Consider the following 18,565-nt stretch of genomic DNA (forward strand, 5'->3'; position numbering starts at 1 on the left):
ACTTAGTTTAAATTAAAAATTTTGTTCAATCCATCTTCACTTACAGACTTTTTTAGATTATTATGTTTTACTATTTATTAAAAACTTAAGGTTATTGCATGATCAATTGGAATAATATAAGTATAGAGATGTTCAAGAAAAGTTAATTGGAATCAATTATAGCATGAAATGAATGTTAGGCTTTAAGCTAGTGAAAAAGGTTTTAAAATTAATTTGAAACTACTCATGAGCCCGAGCTCAAGCATCACTTTTAGTGTTCAAGCCAAAATTCTATAGGATACTGAATTTTTTTTTTTTGTCATATTTTTAGAGGTTTATTGAAACAAAAATTTAAATTTCATCTCTTGTTTATTATTTAATACAAACTTTGAAAATAATTTAAGTATTAGTTTTCCCACATTCTAAACTCTTAAAAGTTCTCATTCTTAGATTTATAAGAGAGATTTGCATCGCGAGATGTACACTAAGGTCACAATCAAGATTTACAAACTATTCGCGTTGCATGATTTGTTTTACTGTAATGGTAGGTGATGAATTTATTTTAGTTCACATGTGAAAATGATGGGGCTATAAAGAAAAAGATACAAGTTAAAGTCCGACAATTTTTTTTTAATTGAGATTCATTTATTTATTTTTAATTGAGAAAAATAAAATATTAATATTATTAGAAACTTTATTTATCAATTTTTTTACTATACAATTTTCATACATCTAATATGTGAACTTTTTAATATCATGGCAAAAGTGAAAAACAAAAATAAAATATTTAAAAAAGATTGATCAAATTACCAAACCATCTTATACTTAAAAATAAGGCACTTAAAAAGACAAATGACTCTTAGAAAGAGAATTTGTATTTTCATCAATTTAAGTTCTTTATATATCTATTTTATTTGCACACTTACCTAATTATTTACAATATACTTCAAATAAATTTTATTATATACCTTCTTTCACCTTCTTTCCTTGTTTTTTTTTTCTTTGGCAAAAATATTCTTCTCTCCAACTTTTTTGTTATAAAAACAAAATAATATTTGAGATTAGTGTAAAGCTGATTGTAATATTTTAAATGTATTTTTTAATTGAAGTACTCAATTATATTAGGTTTATTTCATATAAATATATTTTGAGTTTATTATTTATATAATTTTTTTATTAATATTTGTTAGAAAAATAATTAATACTTATTAAAGTTTTTTAAAGGCAACACTTACTATTTTTTTTTTAAGAAATACCGACCCTAAACTAAAAAGGGTATAATTGAAATTCATAAGGGATCAAAATTTCAATTACAAATTTGATGACCGTTTTGAATACTTGTCAACTAATTTTAACTATTTTGGATAATTTTTCCATCGCCAAATTGAAAGAAAGGCAAATAATTACAGAGATTCGAATGGATCTCTATTTGAAATGCCCGCTTGCCCGCCCTTCATTTAAGGACCTTTGGTTGGTTTTTCTATGGGTGACGGGGGAAGAGAGAAACAAGAAACCAAAGGAGGAGGGTAGCTCATTTTGGGTCTTGCCAGTTTTTGGAGAAGGATAGCTTACTCGAAGCCGCTTCAAGCAATACTACTTTGGCGGACCTTTTCAGGTATGGCAGCTGTAAGCTTCTTTTTATTTTTTATTTTTTATTTATTTGCTCCATTTTCTGCTGATTTTCTGATCGATGTGGAAATCAAGGCTTAAATGATTGTTTTGCTGAATCTGAATTTGTTTTCATACTAAACTCTGTTTTGATTTTATACTGATCCCTTTTATTTTTCCTGTAAATAACTACCGTATGGATTGTTCTTGAGTTGGATACTTGATAATCATGCCACTGCTCTATGCTTATCCCACTTACGTTCAATCCCATGGATAACACAATGAAATGTAAGATATGGTATATTTATCAAAATCAACAATGAGTGCCCCTAGCATCAGACACGGTATTAATAGAGGCTTCTATTTGATATACCTATCCATCCATGTAAGATATGGTATATTTATCAAAATCAAATAAAATTCTGTGTGAAACTATTAAACACTATGATTTAATACATTATAGTTATGTACAAGCCAGATCAGCCCAGTCACCCACCACGTAGCTTATCTTTTTTAATTTGAATTAAATTAAACTACTAAATGCAATATATTTTGAGATATTTCTAAAATCTGTTTGAGAGTATTAGAGGTTTGTGTAATATATTTAGTAACAAAACTTCCAAATGAGGGTTATTTAGTTTAAATTGATAATTATGTTCTGTTTAGGACTTTTTTAGATTATTATACCTTACTTTTTATTGAAGATTTAAAGTTGTTGTATAATCATGAAATGGATGTTAAGCTTTACGGAAAATTGATTTTAAACTATGTAGGAGCCAACGTTCAAGCAGTACCCCCGATGCTCAAACCAGAGTTTTATAAATTCTGAAAATTTTCTTGTTCGACATTTATTGAGAGTGTTTTCTTTTTAAAAAATTTTAGATTTCATTCTCTAGTTTTCACTCTTGAATGCAAACTTTGAAAGAAAAATCTAGGTATTGGTTTTCCCACTTACCAAACTTTTAGAAGTTTGTTTTTTGATTCCTAGGTTTGTGAGAGTGATTTGTATCCCCTTTGATATTGAGGTTGTCCAATGGGTGCACATGTGGTGATATGTGATGAAAAATTAGTATAAGTATCAAGAGAGTAAGATTTATGAATAACTTTTATCATGTGAATATGTATACCAGTTGTTTTATAATGAATTTGTGTTTTGTGATTTCTGGTAGTTTTTCCATTTGAATATTCTTGTTGATAACTGTAGGATGATTTTCAGGTAAACATAATTATATCTCCTGTTATTGACCCTTTTTTACATTCCTCAATTATTAGAGAGGAATTAAAAACAAATATTTTGGGCTAAAGCGAAATAAATGCTCTAAAAAATATTAGTGTTGCACAATTTATTTTACTATAATGGTAGGTGATTAATTTGACAAATATAATATAGGAAAGCAATGTCACATCCCATTCAAATTTTGAAAAAGGCCTAAAGTAAATTATAGAAATTACATGCTGAAATACAAGATTTATGGATTGAAGTTTCTACAGAGATATGTGGGGTAGCACTCTGTCTAGATATCTCATTCTCGTACTAACAATGACTGTAGAGATCGAGATGGACCATTTCGTGGTGCCGCAGGAAGTAGTTGCTGATCAGGTTGTAAATCCTGCGGATGGCGGTAGGCATATTAGAACCTTGGCCAACTTAAAATCCGAAATTTGTCGAACACGAGACGACACTCCATCAGAAAAAAATGCAAAGCTAGAATGTCCCAAGGTTCCAAAGTCGTTGTTGCCATCAGATGCCATGGGTTCTGAGTCTGACGGCCACCGCAATGAGCCAAAAATCATGTCTTTGGGTCCTTACCACCATGGCAATCCCAAGCTCGCGCGTGGAGAAATAATCAAGCTTAATTTGGCAGAACATGCCTTTTTATTATTTTCGATGTCGGAATCAATCTCAATAGAGGAGGTCGATGAATTGTACGGCGAAATTAGCGGTCAAGTCCAATCGCTGAGGAGCTGTTATGATGCGAAGTCGACGGAGAATTATTCGGATGAAGAATTCAGTGTGATGATGATGGTGGACGGGTGTGCTTTACTGTATTATATGTTTCATGCTTGCTATGGTGATGAACATGACCAAGAAAATTCCGGTATCAGATATCAGGATCTAAGGCATCTGCAGCGGGACGCGTTGCTGCTGGAGAACCAACTTCCCTATAAATTACTCCTGGAACTGGGCGAAAAGGTTCCAGGATATGACACTAGTGAGTGGATGGCACTATGCTTGGAATTCGTTGGAGTGATTGGGGAGGAGGAGGAGGAGGAGGCGTACTCATTCCCGCAAAAAATGAGGAAATTTTGCTCCGGCCCGTTCGGCCAAATTATTGGCCGGAGTCTGATGAAGAGTCGGTTATAAACCTTAAGCCTCTTCATCTCCTCGATCTGTACTTAAATAATTGGCTAGGAGCCAAACGTCCTAGCCAAAAAAAAAGCGGCGGTGGGGAATCAGTTAGATATGTGAAGGAGAAGGTTATGGCATCATTTAGAAATGTGAAGGAGCTTATGGCCGCTGGAATCCGCATCAAGCCTAGCCCTACGCGTTACTTGAGGGACATTTCTTTCACTTCAAATGTCATCACTGGATGCCTCAGACTTCCTATCATCACTATTGATAACTCAACCAAGGATTTGTTCTTTAACTTGATAGCCTGGGAAAGGTGCTCAAGTCGTCGCCATGACAGTCATGACTTCATCTCTTACCTTTGCTTCCTTGATTCCCTCATTGATCATGCTGATGACGTTAAGGAGCTGCAGTCAGCCGGGGTACTCCAAAACAATCTAGGCACGCATGAACAAGTGGCTGAATTTTTCAACACTCTGTCCGCCAAGTTTGAATCAAACTTTCATGCTTACAGAGATGTGAGAGTCAAAATTCGGAAGCACCTTAAAAGTCACCGTAACAGCAAACTGAAAAGGTGGATGACACAATGCCTGGACACCTACTTCGGTAGCCCCTGGACTATCAAAGCTTGGGTTGGTGCTGCTTTGGTCCTTTTCTTTACTGCCGTCCAGACTTATTTCACAGCCTTCTCTCATTGATGCATTCATGGCCTGCTTTCTCGCTATCTATTGAGTGCTTCTGCATTTTACCTAGCCTAAATTCATGGACTCCATATAACCCTTTGATGTGCAAAGTAAATTAGGCAAAGAGTCATTGGTCCCGTTTCTTTGCCATTTCAGCCTATTTTCTACCGTCCTTTCCGGGTTTAAAACAAGTAAAAAAATAAATGTATGCTGTGATCTTATTTTGGTGTATTTTGTGCTTATGTACGCATAAGTAATATTATGTTTGATTTAAGTAACTAAAAATAGACATGGGTGGACTGTTTTCTTTTTATGTTTGGATGCCTATTAATGGATTATATTAGGTTGGCAATTTTATTTTATTGATGTTGTACTCCATGTAACTTATTTCCTCGGATCTTAATGGTTGGGATCGGGCAAGTGTTTGAAGAAGTAAGATAAAGAAATGAAAACTTCAGAAAAGAAAAAAAAAAAAAGAACCGAAACAAAACAATGTGAAAAATGGAGAAAAACCAGACAGGAATGCAGGAAATTTTAATAGATGAAAGTCATTTATTCATTTTTAATTGAGAAAAATAAAATATTAATATTTTTATTAGAAATTTATTTATCAATTCTCTATTATAAAATTTTCTTGGATTTCATGGAAAATATATTAAAGAAATTGACATTAGCTGCCGGGAACTTATCTAAAATTCCTTTTTTTTTTGTGACAAAGAAGCTTCTGAGGAAAGGATTTTTTTCAAAAGAAAAATAAAGGAGGGAAGAAGGTAGGTGGTATGGAATAGAAGAATGGAGAATGGTATGAATGTATTGATACGATTTTTATCTTCTTGGTTGATTGTGTAAATAAGATGGCTGCGTCACAGAATTTCACGAGTAAGGGAGTAGTATTTTTTGGAGAAGAAGAGTTTAGTAATTTAATTATTTTTTATTTAAATATTTTATTTTCTTTCCAGTTTTAAAGATGATATTGGAAAGTTTGACTCGGTAATATTAGGTTTATATTTGTTCAGAATATGTTTAGGGTTTACAACTCATAATTTTTGGCAAACATTTGTCACAACAATAATTAGGAAACTTTTAAGATGTATTTAGAAGTGAAAAGTGTTTTAAAAAGTGGAAAAATCTCCAATAAAAGCAAGATTGTGTTATCTAGCTTGATTTTTTTGTTCTTTGCTTTTCTCTGCTTTTGTTGCAGCTCTTCTGACCAAAATACTAATAGTTTCTATTAAGCAAAATAATAAAACAGACACAAGATGTAGAATGACAGCACATGATAAGAATCCATTTTCATTAATATTTATATAAATAAAAAATTAATCAAAGATTAATAATATTTTATTCTCCTATTTTAGAAAATAATATTTATTTTAGATAAATCAAGAGCTATTAAAAATATTTTATTCTCTTAATTTAGGAAATGACATTTGTTTCCTTAATTTTAAGATATTTATTCTTTCATTCTTTCTATAATTCACAATGTATCGTTGTATAATTTTTTAAAAAGAAACAATAAAAAAATCGTTTTCATTAGGAAGAAGCTCAAACTTGAGTCCTCTCCAAGAGTGGTCAAATGCCAGAAAAGGAGTGGTTGAATAATATAGTCATGATCAAAATGGTTGAGAAGACGCATATTTCAAATTGAGGGGTAGAGGCTTCACCCTTTCTATGTGTTACAATTCTTACAAAAAAAATTCTTTTATGTTTTTATCGAATCTCTATCAAAAAATGATGTCTTCACCATGTTTAAGAGTAATCAAATATTAATAATATTTTATTTTCCTAATTTAAGAAATAATATTTATTTTAAATAAATCAAGAGCAATCAAATATTAATAATATTGGGTTAAATACACTTTACCTTCTCAACCAATGGTAGTTCTTTTTTTCCCGCACTGTTTTGCTTCATTTTTGTCTTTGATAGCTAAGAAAATTTCTAGACAAAGAATAAATATTAAGTGATGAGGTGTTTATATCGGTTAGGGTTTTCTTTTGATAGTTGAAAAAATTTTGGGAAAAAGTTTAAATTTTAGGTGTTTAGGGTTAAGGTTTTCTTTCCATAGTTGAGAAATTTTATGAAAAAAAACAGATTTAGGTGTTTAGGTTTCCTTTTCATAGGTGTTTATTTATAGTCAATTTAGCTTTCTTATGACATTTTTTTTTTGTTTCTTTTCATCAACATTGCATCTATATATTTATCTAATATGAATTTTATATTATATGTTTGCAAATAAACCACCTAACTATTTTACCATCAATTATGAAGGGCGATTTAGGGGTGATATGAGACATGTATTTAAGAATAGTGATTATTTGGGTGGAAAAGTGGATTATGTTGATAATTGTGACAATAATGTAATGTTTTTGATTGAGTTGGATCATATATTGTTTTTATTAAGATATAAATATTGCATTGAATATTTCTATGCTAATAAGAAAGTGAGAAAATAAAAGCTAAACCTTAATAGAAAAAACACCCAAGGGGGAGGGAGGTGAATTGGGGTTTAAATTTTTTGTTTTTAAGCACAATGAATTCATGTAAAGGAATCACAAATATAAAGAAATAAGGATAAAAAAAACTTAGATTTTATAGTGGTTCGGCACCCTTTACTTATGTCAACTCTCCTCAAGTTCCTAATCGAGTGAAGGTTCCATTATACTTGAAGCTTCAACCAAGCGTCCAACCTTTCAGACCTAGATTTTGGCTCTAATGAGTTATTACACAATTCGTTCAAATTTCTACTCACTTGAAGCTTCTAACACTCAAATAAGAAGTTTAAATCTGTCAACTAAGCTCAATAAGAGATCAAATACAACTAAAATACTAGGATAAATAACAATGGTGCACTAAAAGAATATGCAACCGAGGATTTTAATGCATCAAGGAGAGAATGAGAGCTTTTGAATCAAGAACTGGTAATTAAACAAATAAATGTAGGTGTTCTTATCTTCGTTAATGAAAGAAAGCTCCCAATTTATAGGTTTCTAGCCTTGGGAGCCAAAATATCAAAAAATAGCCTCGACTGGTCAAGCTATAGGTCGAGCGGTTGACTAGCCATTGGGCAATTAATGCATGACCGGTGACTAATAGGCCTCAACTAGACCTTGATCGGGCCATGACTGGGAAGGCATACCCCTCGATTAGGAATGCAACACTACTAGAAGAGAGAGAAGATTTTTTACATCTCTCGATCGATCCTCGACCGGGAAGACATAAACGGTCGATCGGTACTTTAACCGATTGATCAGTGCCTTGACCAGTTTACCTTTTTTGGCCTAAAAATCTGTCATTTTTTTTTGTTGTTTTTGCTTTTAACACCTAGGTAAGGTCTCTAGTCACCGAGTATGTCAATTTTCAAACAATTTGCTTAAGGTTCATTTGATAAAACTCGGATTTTAATCAAATGTGTCTTTAATGCACTTAGGATATGGAAATCCTAAGTGTACCCATGTATTCAACTTACAAACGGTTCCTAAGATTAAAATATCTTCTTTGTGCCTTGATCTTGAATCTATTGGATCCTTTGATGAATTTCTCGGATCTTGATCTTGAATCTTGAATCTAAATAGACAGGACTAAGGTGGTGTTTGTTTTTTTTACTTAATTCTAAATAGAACCTTAATACTTAATAGCATTAAATATTAGGTTATTTGTTTTTATAGTATTTTATTTCTATTAAGTATTAAAAAGTAAAAAAAAAAAACCAATATGTTATTTTTTTTATTTAGAAAAAGTTACATATTTTGGCTTTTTTTATTTAGTAAAAAGTTTATAATAAGTCATGAAAAAATAAAAAAACAAACAACCTAAATTCTAAAACTAAATTGCTTTCAGCAAAAAGCCAAAAAAACAAACACCACTTAAGCCTCTTTGTTGTCATTTTTTTCAACCTTGGTGCCAATCATATGTCCGGTATTAATTTACTCATGATGTGATCTTGATTCATTGATTACGATATAGTTTATTTGTGGTAGAATTTTGGGAAAATTAATATAAAAAATATCTAAGAAATGAATTTGATGATCAAATAATCCAAGAAAAAAAGCATCAAATTTATGATATGTATAATGAAAGATGCATTTAAGTAAATTAATAAGCTCGAACCCTTCCCAAAACCAAGGAGACACGCATTAGCCTATTTTATGTGCTTCACTTGCTGTATATTAGTAGGTGTATGAATAGATTAATCTTTCTGAAGAGAAAAAAGAAGAAGAAGAAGACTTGAGTGCTCCTTTTTAAATGTTAAATGACCTTCCCTTTGGATATCATTATATCAACATGGACTAGCTGGCAGCAGCCTGTTGCCTACTCGATTGGAATTATGGAGCTTGCATGCAATGAGCTGGTGATTCATATTTCACAGGTGGGATGTAACTTTTTTCTTTTTTTAATAAATGATAAGAATATCTCACATATAAAATAAAAAGAGAAAATTAACCTATACGTGGAAACTATTCTCAATAATAATTTTTTGTTTTTTAAACATAAAAAAATATGAAAACTCAGTTGCCTGTAATTATTTCCAAAATAGGTTGTAATAATACCTTTTAATTATTTTTGGTTAATTTTATTTATTATTTGGAGCTATTTTTAAATGTAATTTTAGAAATATGAAAAATGATTGAAATTTATAAAAGGGTACATAAAAGAATATTTTGAAAACATACAATATTCAAAATTACCAAAGAAGCTTTTATTATACCATAGTAAAATTATTTTTGATAATTAATCTCAAAAACCATCTTTTTATAACTATTTTGAAAAGTATTCTCTAACAAACCTTATGCTTTTAGGGAGGAATGGTAATATTTTAATAAAAATTATAAAATATGAATATTAATATTTTAGTAAAGTTATAAATTATATTTTTTTTTGTTAAAAACAAATAAATTTTTTTAGAAAATGATAATAGTTAATAATATCTTATTTAAACTGAATTATGAAAATAAGTATAATTTATTTTTCAAAATATGCAATAAATGAATCAAGTTTTGATCACGTACACATATTCATTCCCTAATTACAAGTATTCTGAACCAGTTTAGTCCCACAAAAATTTTATAATAATTAGCATAATTTTTTAGTTTTAATTTATTTTTAAAATAAAAGCATGGAACTAGATTGAATCTTTCTTGGGAATCCCCAGCAATGCTGGAGGTTGTGGAGTGGCGGGAAATCAGGGTCAATTTCAATCAAACGTGTATCTCTTTGTATGCTTAAAATAAAAAAAAAAATCTCGATAAATCATCTCTTTCAATTACAAATAACTGTTATTGAATTATTATTATTATTATTATTCGTAATATAATTCAATTAACTATTTGCTGGACACCTACAGTGTTACACCCGACTAAGGGGAAAAGAAAAAGATCATACAAGTTAAAGTTAATTAATTTGACAAAAAAAAAAAAAAATCAAATTTGTTTCATCATCTCAAGATGTCAAGGGTGAAGACTACTACTATGCGCCAAAACTCATTTCTTTGGGTCCTTACCACCATGGCAAGCCCACCTCAAGGATGGAGAAACGCTCAAGCTTAAATTGGCAGAAGCCTACATCCAAGAATGTGTGCCAAGAGTGGATGAAATTTACCACACAATTAGCGAAAGCATTAGTGAGCTGAGGGGCTGTTATAATGCGGAGTCCACAAAGAAATATAAGGATGACGAATTAACCATCATGATGCTGGTGGACGGGTGTGCTTTACTCTGTTACATTTTATGCGTTTGCTTAGGTTATGGCCATGAAGATTTCAATATCAGATATCAGAAAATGAAAATTTGGAAGGTCCTTCGTCATCGGAAACTGAAATTGGCCGGAGGCTGGGTAGAGCATCAGTTAGAGATGTGAAGGAGGTTATGGCATCATTTAGAAATGTGAAGGAGCTGATGGACGCTGGAATCCGCATCAAGCGCAATCCTACACGTCACTTGAGGGACATTTCTTTCCGTTCAAATGGGATCACCGCATGCCTGAGAATTCCTCCCATCACCATTGATAACTCAACCAAGGCTATGTTCTTGAACTTGATAGCCTATGAAATGAGCTCAGACGTCGACCATGACTTCATCTCTTACCTTCGCTTCCTTGATTCCCTCATTGATCATGCTGATGACGTTAAGGAGCTGCAGTCCATCGGGATACCAAAACAATCTAGGAACCCACGAAGAAGTGGCTCAATTCTTCAACACCGTGTCCGCCAACTTGGAATCCAACTTTCATGCTTACAAAGACGTGAGAGTGAAAATTCGGAAGCACCTTCAGAGTCACTATAACAGCAAACTGACGATGTGGATGACACAATGCCTGGACACCTATTTCGGTAGCCCCTGGACAATCATAGCTTGGGTTGGTGCAGCTTTGGCCCTATTCCTTACTTTCGTCCAGACTTACTTCTCAGTCTTCCCTCATTGATGCATGCCTGTCCTGTTTTCAACTATCACCATCTCAATTAAGGTAGTATCCACTCCAAATTTCCTTGTTTTTCTCGCTATCTGCATTTTACCTAGTCCATGTAAATTAAGCAAAGACTCATTGGCTTCATGCGCTTTTGACCTTACCTCTTTTGTGTTTTTGGTTTCAGCCTATTTTCTACATTGCTTTCCGTGCTTAAATTAAGTAAAGAATGACTATGTAGTGTGACCTTAGTTTGGTGTATTATGTGCTATCGCAAGCATGTGCTATGCTTGTATATGCATCATCAGCAGTATTATGTTTGATTTAAGTACGTAAATAAAGATAGATATAGGTGGAATATTTTTTTTCTATGTTTATATTCCTGTTAATGTATTATATATATATGTTAGGTCGGCAATTTTTTTTATCTCATACCATTTTTAATTAAATCATTCTTAAACTATAGTTACTAAGCCAAAAATTATAATGCTCTAGAAATATAATCAATCTCATTGTCGAATTTTTCTAAAATAATCTCAGAATAAGCCCAATATCTCTAATAATATGTTATTTAAGGCACATAATATTCCAAAAAGAAAATTCTGCAAAAGAAAAAGAAATTTGTTGAGAAGTGGTTTATTTTAGTTAATATGAACAAAACAACATTTTGTCCGATGGAAATTTGACTAATGCTTGTAAGTACCGATTTGTAAATATTTGTGGGGGGAGTTTCTTTTGACAACCGATGGAGCAATTCAGGTCATGCAACACTTATTTGACAACATTCTAAAATAATGTTGTTAAAAATATTTAAGAATGGTTCTGAAAATATATTTTACTTGTTCTTAGGAATAAAATTCAACTTATTTGACAATATTCTTAAGAATATGCTTTATCTGTTTTTACTTTTTAGGAATAAAATTCCATTTAAGAATTAAAATATGAAATACGGCTTTTCAGCCTTGTCCTTCACAAAGGCATGCGCAGTGGACCTATAATGCAAGTTCTTTTTTGTTCTTTTTTAAAACACTTGCATAATTTTCTTAAAGATTATTTTCAAAAAATTTTAAATTTGATGTAATAATTCATAAAATTTTCCTTGCATGTAATGAAAAACTCGGATTATTTGTATGTTATAAAAGTTAAAATTTATTTATTTTTAAATTAATTTTATATCAAATATTATTAATTATTATTATTTTAAAAAAATTATTTTTTTTAAAATAAATAAATTATACTTTTATAAAAATATTAATATCCATATTTTTATAATATATATTAAAATATTTTTTTTATGAAAAATATAATTTTATGACTTTGTTATAATATTACTATTCATATTTTACTAGACATTATTTTGTTTTATTTATTTGTGATAACAAAAAATATTTTCATTTTTAATCAAACTTAAATTAAATCTAATTAATATGGTATAAATTGAATTTATAATATTTTTACAAAATAAAAATGGAAAAAAAAAATAAAACCAATTTATTCAAATAAACTTTTTTTTTCTAATTATTTTTAAAAACAATTTATCTAACACTCTTATTTTTATAAAATGTTAAAAATATATATATATATTTAAAAAAAAAAAAAAAAAAAAACATGTTCACACAAAATGTGCTATTTTTTACCATTCAGGTGTTATCCCTTACTGATGTAGATAAAAGATACGCATAAAATTAAAAATGATTTTTGGACTGTTGCTATTTTGATGGGTTTTTTTTTTTTCAAATGAAACATGCTTTTTCCCTTTTTGCCCCCTCTCTGATTGAGGGTTTGTTTTATTTCACTCTCATGGAGAGCCCTCTCCATCTGCCAGCCAACCTGACAAGTCTGAACTGCTCTTTAAGTCTTTCATTAATGACACAACTAACTCTCACAGCAGGCGTTGTAATTGATAGAATCAAGGACAGGACATGGAGTAATTTGTTTTACTCCATTTGCCAACTAATCTGACAAGTTTGAAACACTCTTTAATGCTTTGTTTTTCGTCTTTCAATCATGACACACCCAACTCTCCATCAGGCGTTGCAATTGATACAATCAAAGATGGGACAGGTATTCATAGAGGCTTCTTTTTTTCTACACCTCTATAACCACCCATTTAAGATAACGTATATTTATCAAAATCAAACATTTACTACATAATTGTTTGCGAAACCATTGAACACTACGATTTATTACATTATAAATATAAACAAGCCAGATGAACCCAGTCACTCACAACGTAGCCTATCATAATTTCTATTTTTTTTTTCATTTGAATTAAATTAAAATTTTCATAATATAATACTTTAATTTTTATTTTGAAATAATAGGTGTTGCATAATTTGTTTTACTTTACTGGTAGGTTATGAATTATTATTATTATTAATATAATTCAAGTAACATTTTGTTGGAAACTCAAAGCTTTATATGTGACCAGGTAGGAAAAAAAAACACCTATGAAGACCTAAAATTAATGTAATACCAATTCAAATTATATAGACAAGTGAGAGGTAAGTGAAAACAATAAATAAGAAGAATAAAAAAGGTGAAAAATAACAAATAAAAAAAATAAGAGAGAGAGTTGATTAAATTTTAAATTAATAGTGGTTAAGTATAGTTAACCTATATATTAAGGGATGTGAGTAAAATTAATTTTTTAAAAGTATTGAATGTAACCAAAAACATAAATAAGGTACTAGAAGTTTTGAATAAACGTGGATGTGAGAAATGGTATATTCATCAAAATCAAATAAAATTGTTGAGAAAACTATTAAACTATGATATATATATAATGTATTAGAATCTTATAAAAATTATAAGGACCTATTTATTAACAAAGTATCTTACCATAAATTTTTATTTAAATTAAATCAAAAGATTTGACAATAATGACTTGCTATTTGTTGGGCCTATGTGTGCAGATCACAGGATTATTCGTCATTGGATGTTGTTTGGTCACTGCAGTTTACACATTTGAGGATGTTTGGTTTAGACAAGTGTCACTGACAGATTTGTAAACTTATTTTTTAAAGTATTTAGGGTTTATTTAATCTATATTTTGCACAAAATTGGCAAAGAGAAGAGATTGTTAATTAGTGCATTAGACTACTTGTTTAGATTTACAATTTTATTCAATTCATTCTAACTTAAAACTTTTCTAGGCTACTATGTTTTATTCTTTATTGAAGATTTAAAATTACTACGTGATCAATCGAGATAATACAGGCAAGTGTAAAGATGTACAAGAAATGTTAATTGAGATTGGTTATAGTGTGGAATGGATAGGCTTTTGATTTTAAAATTATGAAAAAGGTGAGTGTTTTTCGATCCCAATGCTCAAGCACTCCTTAGACTACTTAAATGCTTAAGCCAAAATTATGTGAAATTCTAAAATATTGTTTTTTTCATATTTTGAATAATGTTTTTTTTTTTGGGGGGAAATTTTAGATGTCATCCCCCTCTTTTTTTTTCTCTTTAATGCAAACTTTGAAAAAAAAAATTAGTCCGAGTATTAGTTTTTCCACATTCTAAACTATTAGAAGTTTGTTTTCTCATTCATGGGTTTGTGAGAGACATCTACATCCATTTTAGGCATTGAAGTGGTCCTCTGAGTGCATGTGTGGTGCTGCGTTATAAACGTGAAAACTAATATATGTATTAAGGAGTAAGACTTAGGAATAACATCGAAAATCTATATACCTTTTGTTTTAATAGTGGATTTGTACTTTGCATATTTTGACCTTGTGATTTTTACACCTGCATAATCTTTAAAAGACTGGGAGTCATTTCCAAGTAAATGTTGTTATATCTCCAACATAATCTTTGAAAGACTGTAGGAGTAGTTTCCACGTAAATGTTCTTATATCTTCTATAATTGATTTTTCTTTACATTTCATAAATATTAAAAAGGAAATAAAAATAAATATTTTAGGATAAAAAGAAGTAAATACCTGTTGACTTCCTTTAGTTTCATAACCAAGATCTACAAACCATGAGTGTTGCATGTGAAAAGAAATATTTATTTATTTTGGGCTAAAATAAATATTTTTCTTTCAATTTATTTTACTGTAATGGTAGGTGGTGAATTTATTTTAGTTCACATGTGAAAAGAATGGGCCCTCATCTGCCATTTTGGACAAGTTGGTTCACTGATGTGATGGTAAGGTCAATTTGTAGTGGAAAGATTAGCTTAATTTTGAGTACTCATTAAAAGGTGGAGATAATCTTGTTCTAGACAAAAATTATTCAATCAGTCCAAGATTTTTTTAATCTTTATAAAAATAAATAAAATCTAGATATGGAATCAGTCACGCGGATGCTATAAAATCTGAAAATATACCAAATCAATGTCACATCCCATTCAAATTTTGAAAAAGATATAAGATGAATTAATAAAATTATATGAAAGAATGTAAAATACATGTTGAAAAGTGAAAACGAATAATTACATTGAATCAAAGATAAAAATTGAAAACTGATGCGTAGAAAGAAAATGACCTGATGACTTGGGGAAAGAAAAGGGATTCAAGTCAACTTTTGACACAAAAAAAAGAAAAAAAAAAAGAAAGTATAGAGATATCTAGTAGTACTATCTCCAGCTATCTCATTCTCATACTAACAATGGCTGGGAAGGAGGTGGTGGTTTCAGTGGAGGAGCAGCAGGAAGTAGCTACTAAACAGTCTGAAAAATCTGCGGATGGCAGTGATCATTCGAGAACCTTGGCTGACTTAAAATCCAAATTTCGCCGATCTCCATCATCACCGTCAAGTCCAAAGCTACAATGTCCCAAGGTTCCAAAGAAGTTGCGATCAGCTGTCAAGGAGGAAGACTACTATGCCCCAAAACTCATTTCTTTGGGTCCTTACTACCATGGCGAATCCCACCTCGCGAATGGAGAAACGCTCAAGCTTAAATTGGCAGAAGCCTACATCCTAGAAATTACTGTGTCACAAGGGAACTCAGTCGAGCAGTCAGTCGATAACATTTACCACATGATCAGAGATCGCATTGATGAGCTGAAAGGTTGTTATGACTATCAGGAGTCCAGAAAGAACTATAAGGAAGACGAATTCACTGCGATGATGCTGGTGGACGGGTGTGCTTTACTGTGGTACATTTTATGTGTTTGCTTAGGTGGTGACCATGAAGATTACGATATCAGATATCAGGATCTAAGCCTTCTTCACCAGGATGCGTTGCTGCTGGAGAACCAACTTCCCTATCAATTACTACAGGAGCTGATGAAGATGGCGGTCCCAGAATCGGCCAATAAAGCTTGGACAGTACTATTCCAGGAATTCTTTGGCATGATCGACGAGTCATTCTTCCAAGAATTCTTTGGTATAAAGGAGAAGGAGTACTCATTCCTGCCAAAAATGAAGAATTATTGCTGCCGCATGTTCCTGGCAATCATCCAAATTATTAACAGGAAACCAAAGCTGAAACCTGGTGAAGAGTCGGAGCCGAAACCTGATGTAGAGTCGAAGATGAAACCTGATGTAGATTCGAAGATGAAACCTGATGAAGAGTCGAAGCCGAAACCTGATAAAGAGTCGAGGCTTTGTCATCATCTCCTCGATCTCTACCGAAGAAATTTCCTAGGCGATGAACGTTCTAGCGCAACGCATTCGGAGGCTGAAAATGGCAAGAAGGGTCCGGGATCAGTTGGAGATGTGAAGGAGCAGGTTATGGCATCATTTAGAAATGTGAAGGAGCTTATGGCCGCTGGAATCCGCATCAAGCGCAGTCCTACACGTCACTTGAGGGACATTTCTTTCCGTTCAAATGGGATCACCGCATGCCTGAGAATTCCTCCCATCACCATTGATAACTCAACCAAGGCTATGTTCTTGAACTTGATAGCCTATGAAATGAGCTCAGACGTCGACCATGACTTCATCTCTTACCTTCGCTTCCTTGATTCCCTCATTGATCATGCTGATGACGTTAAGGAGCTGCAGTCCATCGGGATACTCCAAAACAATCTAGGAACCCACGAAGAAGTGGCTCAATTCTTCAACACGGTGTCCGCCAACTTGGAATCCAACTTTCATGCTTACAAAGATGTGAGAGTGAGAATTCGGAAGCACCTTAAAAATCACTACAACAGCAAACTGAAAATGTGGATGACACAATGCCTGGATACCTACTTCGGTAGCCCCTGGACTATCATTGCTTGGGTTGGTGCTGCTTTGGCCCTTTTCTTTACTGCCGTCCAGACTTACTTCTCAGTCTTCCCTCATTGATGCATGCATGCCCTGTTTTCTCGCTATCTATTGAGTGCTTCTGCATTTTACCTAGCCCAAATTCATGGACTCCATATAACTCTTTGATGGTTGCAAAGTAAATTAGGCAAAGAGTCATTGGTCTCGTTTCTTTTCCATTTCAGCCTATTTTCTACCTTCCTTTCCGTGTGTAAAAAAGTAAAGAAGGAATGTGTGGTGTGATCTTATTTTGGTGTATTTTGTGCTTATGTATGCATCAGTAATATTATGTTTGATTTAAGTAACTAAAAATTGATATGGGTGTGGACTATTTTTTCTATGTTTGGATCCCTATTAATGTATTATATTAGGTTGGGAATTTTATTTCATTGATGTTTTAGTCCGATACAACTTATTTCCTCAGATCTTAATGGTTGTGATCGAATTAAAATTATTCATCAGTTCGGTATGAGGTAAGTGTTTGAAGAAGTAAGATAGAGTAATGAAAACTTGTAAAAAAAACACAACACAAAACAAAGTGAAGAGTGGAGAACAACCTCACTGGAATGTAGATAATTTAATAGATGTAAGTCATTTATTCATTTTTAATTGAGAAAAAATAAAATATTAATACTATTGTTAGAAATTTATTTATCATAAAGTTTTCTTGGATTTCGTACAAAATATATCAAAGAAATTGATATTAGTTTCCATGAACTTATCTCAAGTACCATTTTTTGTCGCAAAGAAGCTTCCGAGAAGAGGATTTTTTTGAACAAAAATAAAGGAGGGGAGAAGGTAGAAGGTGTGGAATAGAAGAATGGGGAATGGTATTTAAGTTATATTGGAGATAATTAATGGATGGATGTATTGATATGATTTTTATCTTCTTAGATGATTGCGTAAATAGGATGAATGCGTGGAAAATTTATTCGGTGGAAGCAAATATAAATTCTCTTTTTAATCTCAAACAAGAGAGTAGTATTTTTTGGTGAAGAAGGGTTTAGTAATTTAATCAATTTTTTTTATAAAAAAAATTTTATTTTTGTTTTCAATTTTAAAAATGATTTTGGAAAGTTTGATTGTGATGTCCTACATCGAATAAGAAAAAAAGTTTATGACGAAGTATGAACTCTTTTTAACTTTGTAAATATGTTTTAAAGTTATAATGACCCTTTTTGACTTAAAGTAGACAATAATTACATGATTAAGTATGAGTTGTTATAAAAGACACATGAGAGTCATTTTGTTTGTTTGGTCTCACAATTTTATAGGATACAACAAGGACGTTGTGTTTACATAAGGGGTGATTGTGATGTCCTATATTGAGGGGTGATTGTGATGTCC

At 31.6% G+C, this 18,565-nt stretch overlaps 1 protein-coding gene across 1 annotated transcript; it reads left to right on the forward strand.

Annotated features, from left to right (window-relative positions):
- The first annotated feature begins 15,634 nt into the window (after window positions 1-15,634).
- Window positions 15,635-17,260, forward strand: LOC104881944 (UPF0481 protein At3g47200-like). Its single transcript, XM_010663686.1, has one exon. It carries the CDS (start codon window positions 15,635-15,637, stop codon window positions 17,258-17,260), a length of 1,626 nt encoding a protein of 541 aa, XP_010661988.1.
- The last annotated feature ends 1,305 nt before the right edge of the window (window positions 17,261-18,565 follow it).

The sequence above is a fragment of the Vitis vinifera genome, chromosome 15 (assembly GCF_030704535.1).
Source record: "Vitis vinifera cultivar Pinot Noir 40024 chromosome 15, ASM3070453v1".
Lineage (NCBI taxonomy): Eukaryota > Viridiplantae > Streptophyta > Magnoliopsida > Vitales > Vitaceae > Vitis > Vitis vinifera.

Bases quoted from the DNA above. Each gene is read 5' to 3' on its own strand.
- LOC104881944 (XM_010663686.1), top strand. From the start codon at position 15,635: ATGGCTGGGAAGGAGGTGGTGGTTTCAGTGGAGGAGCAGCAGGAAGTA.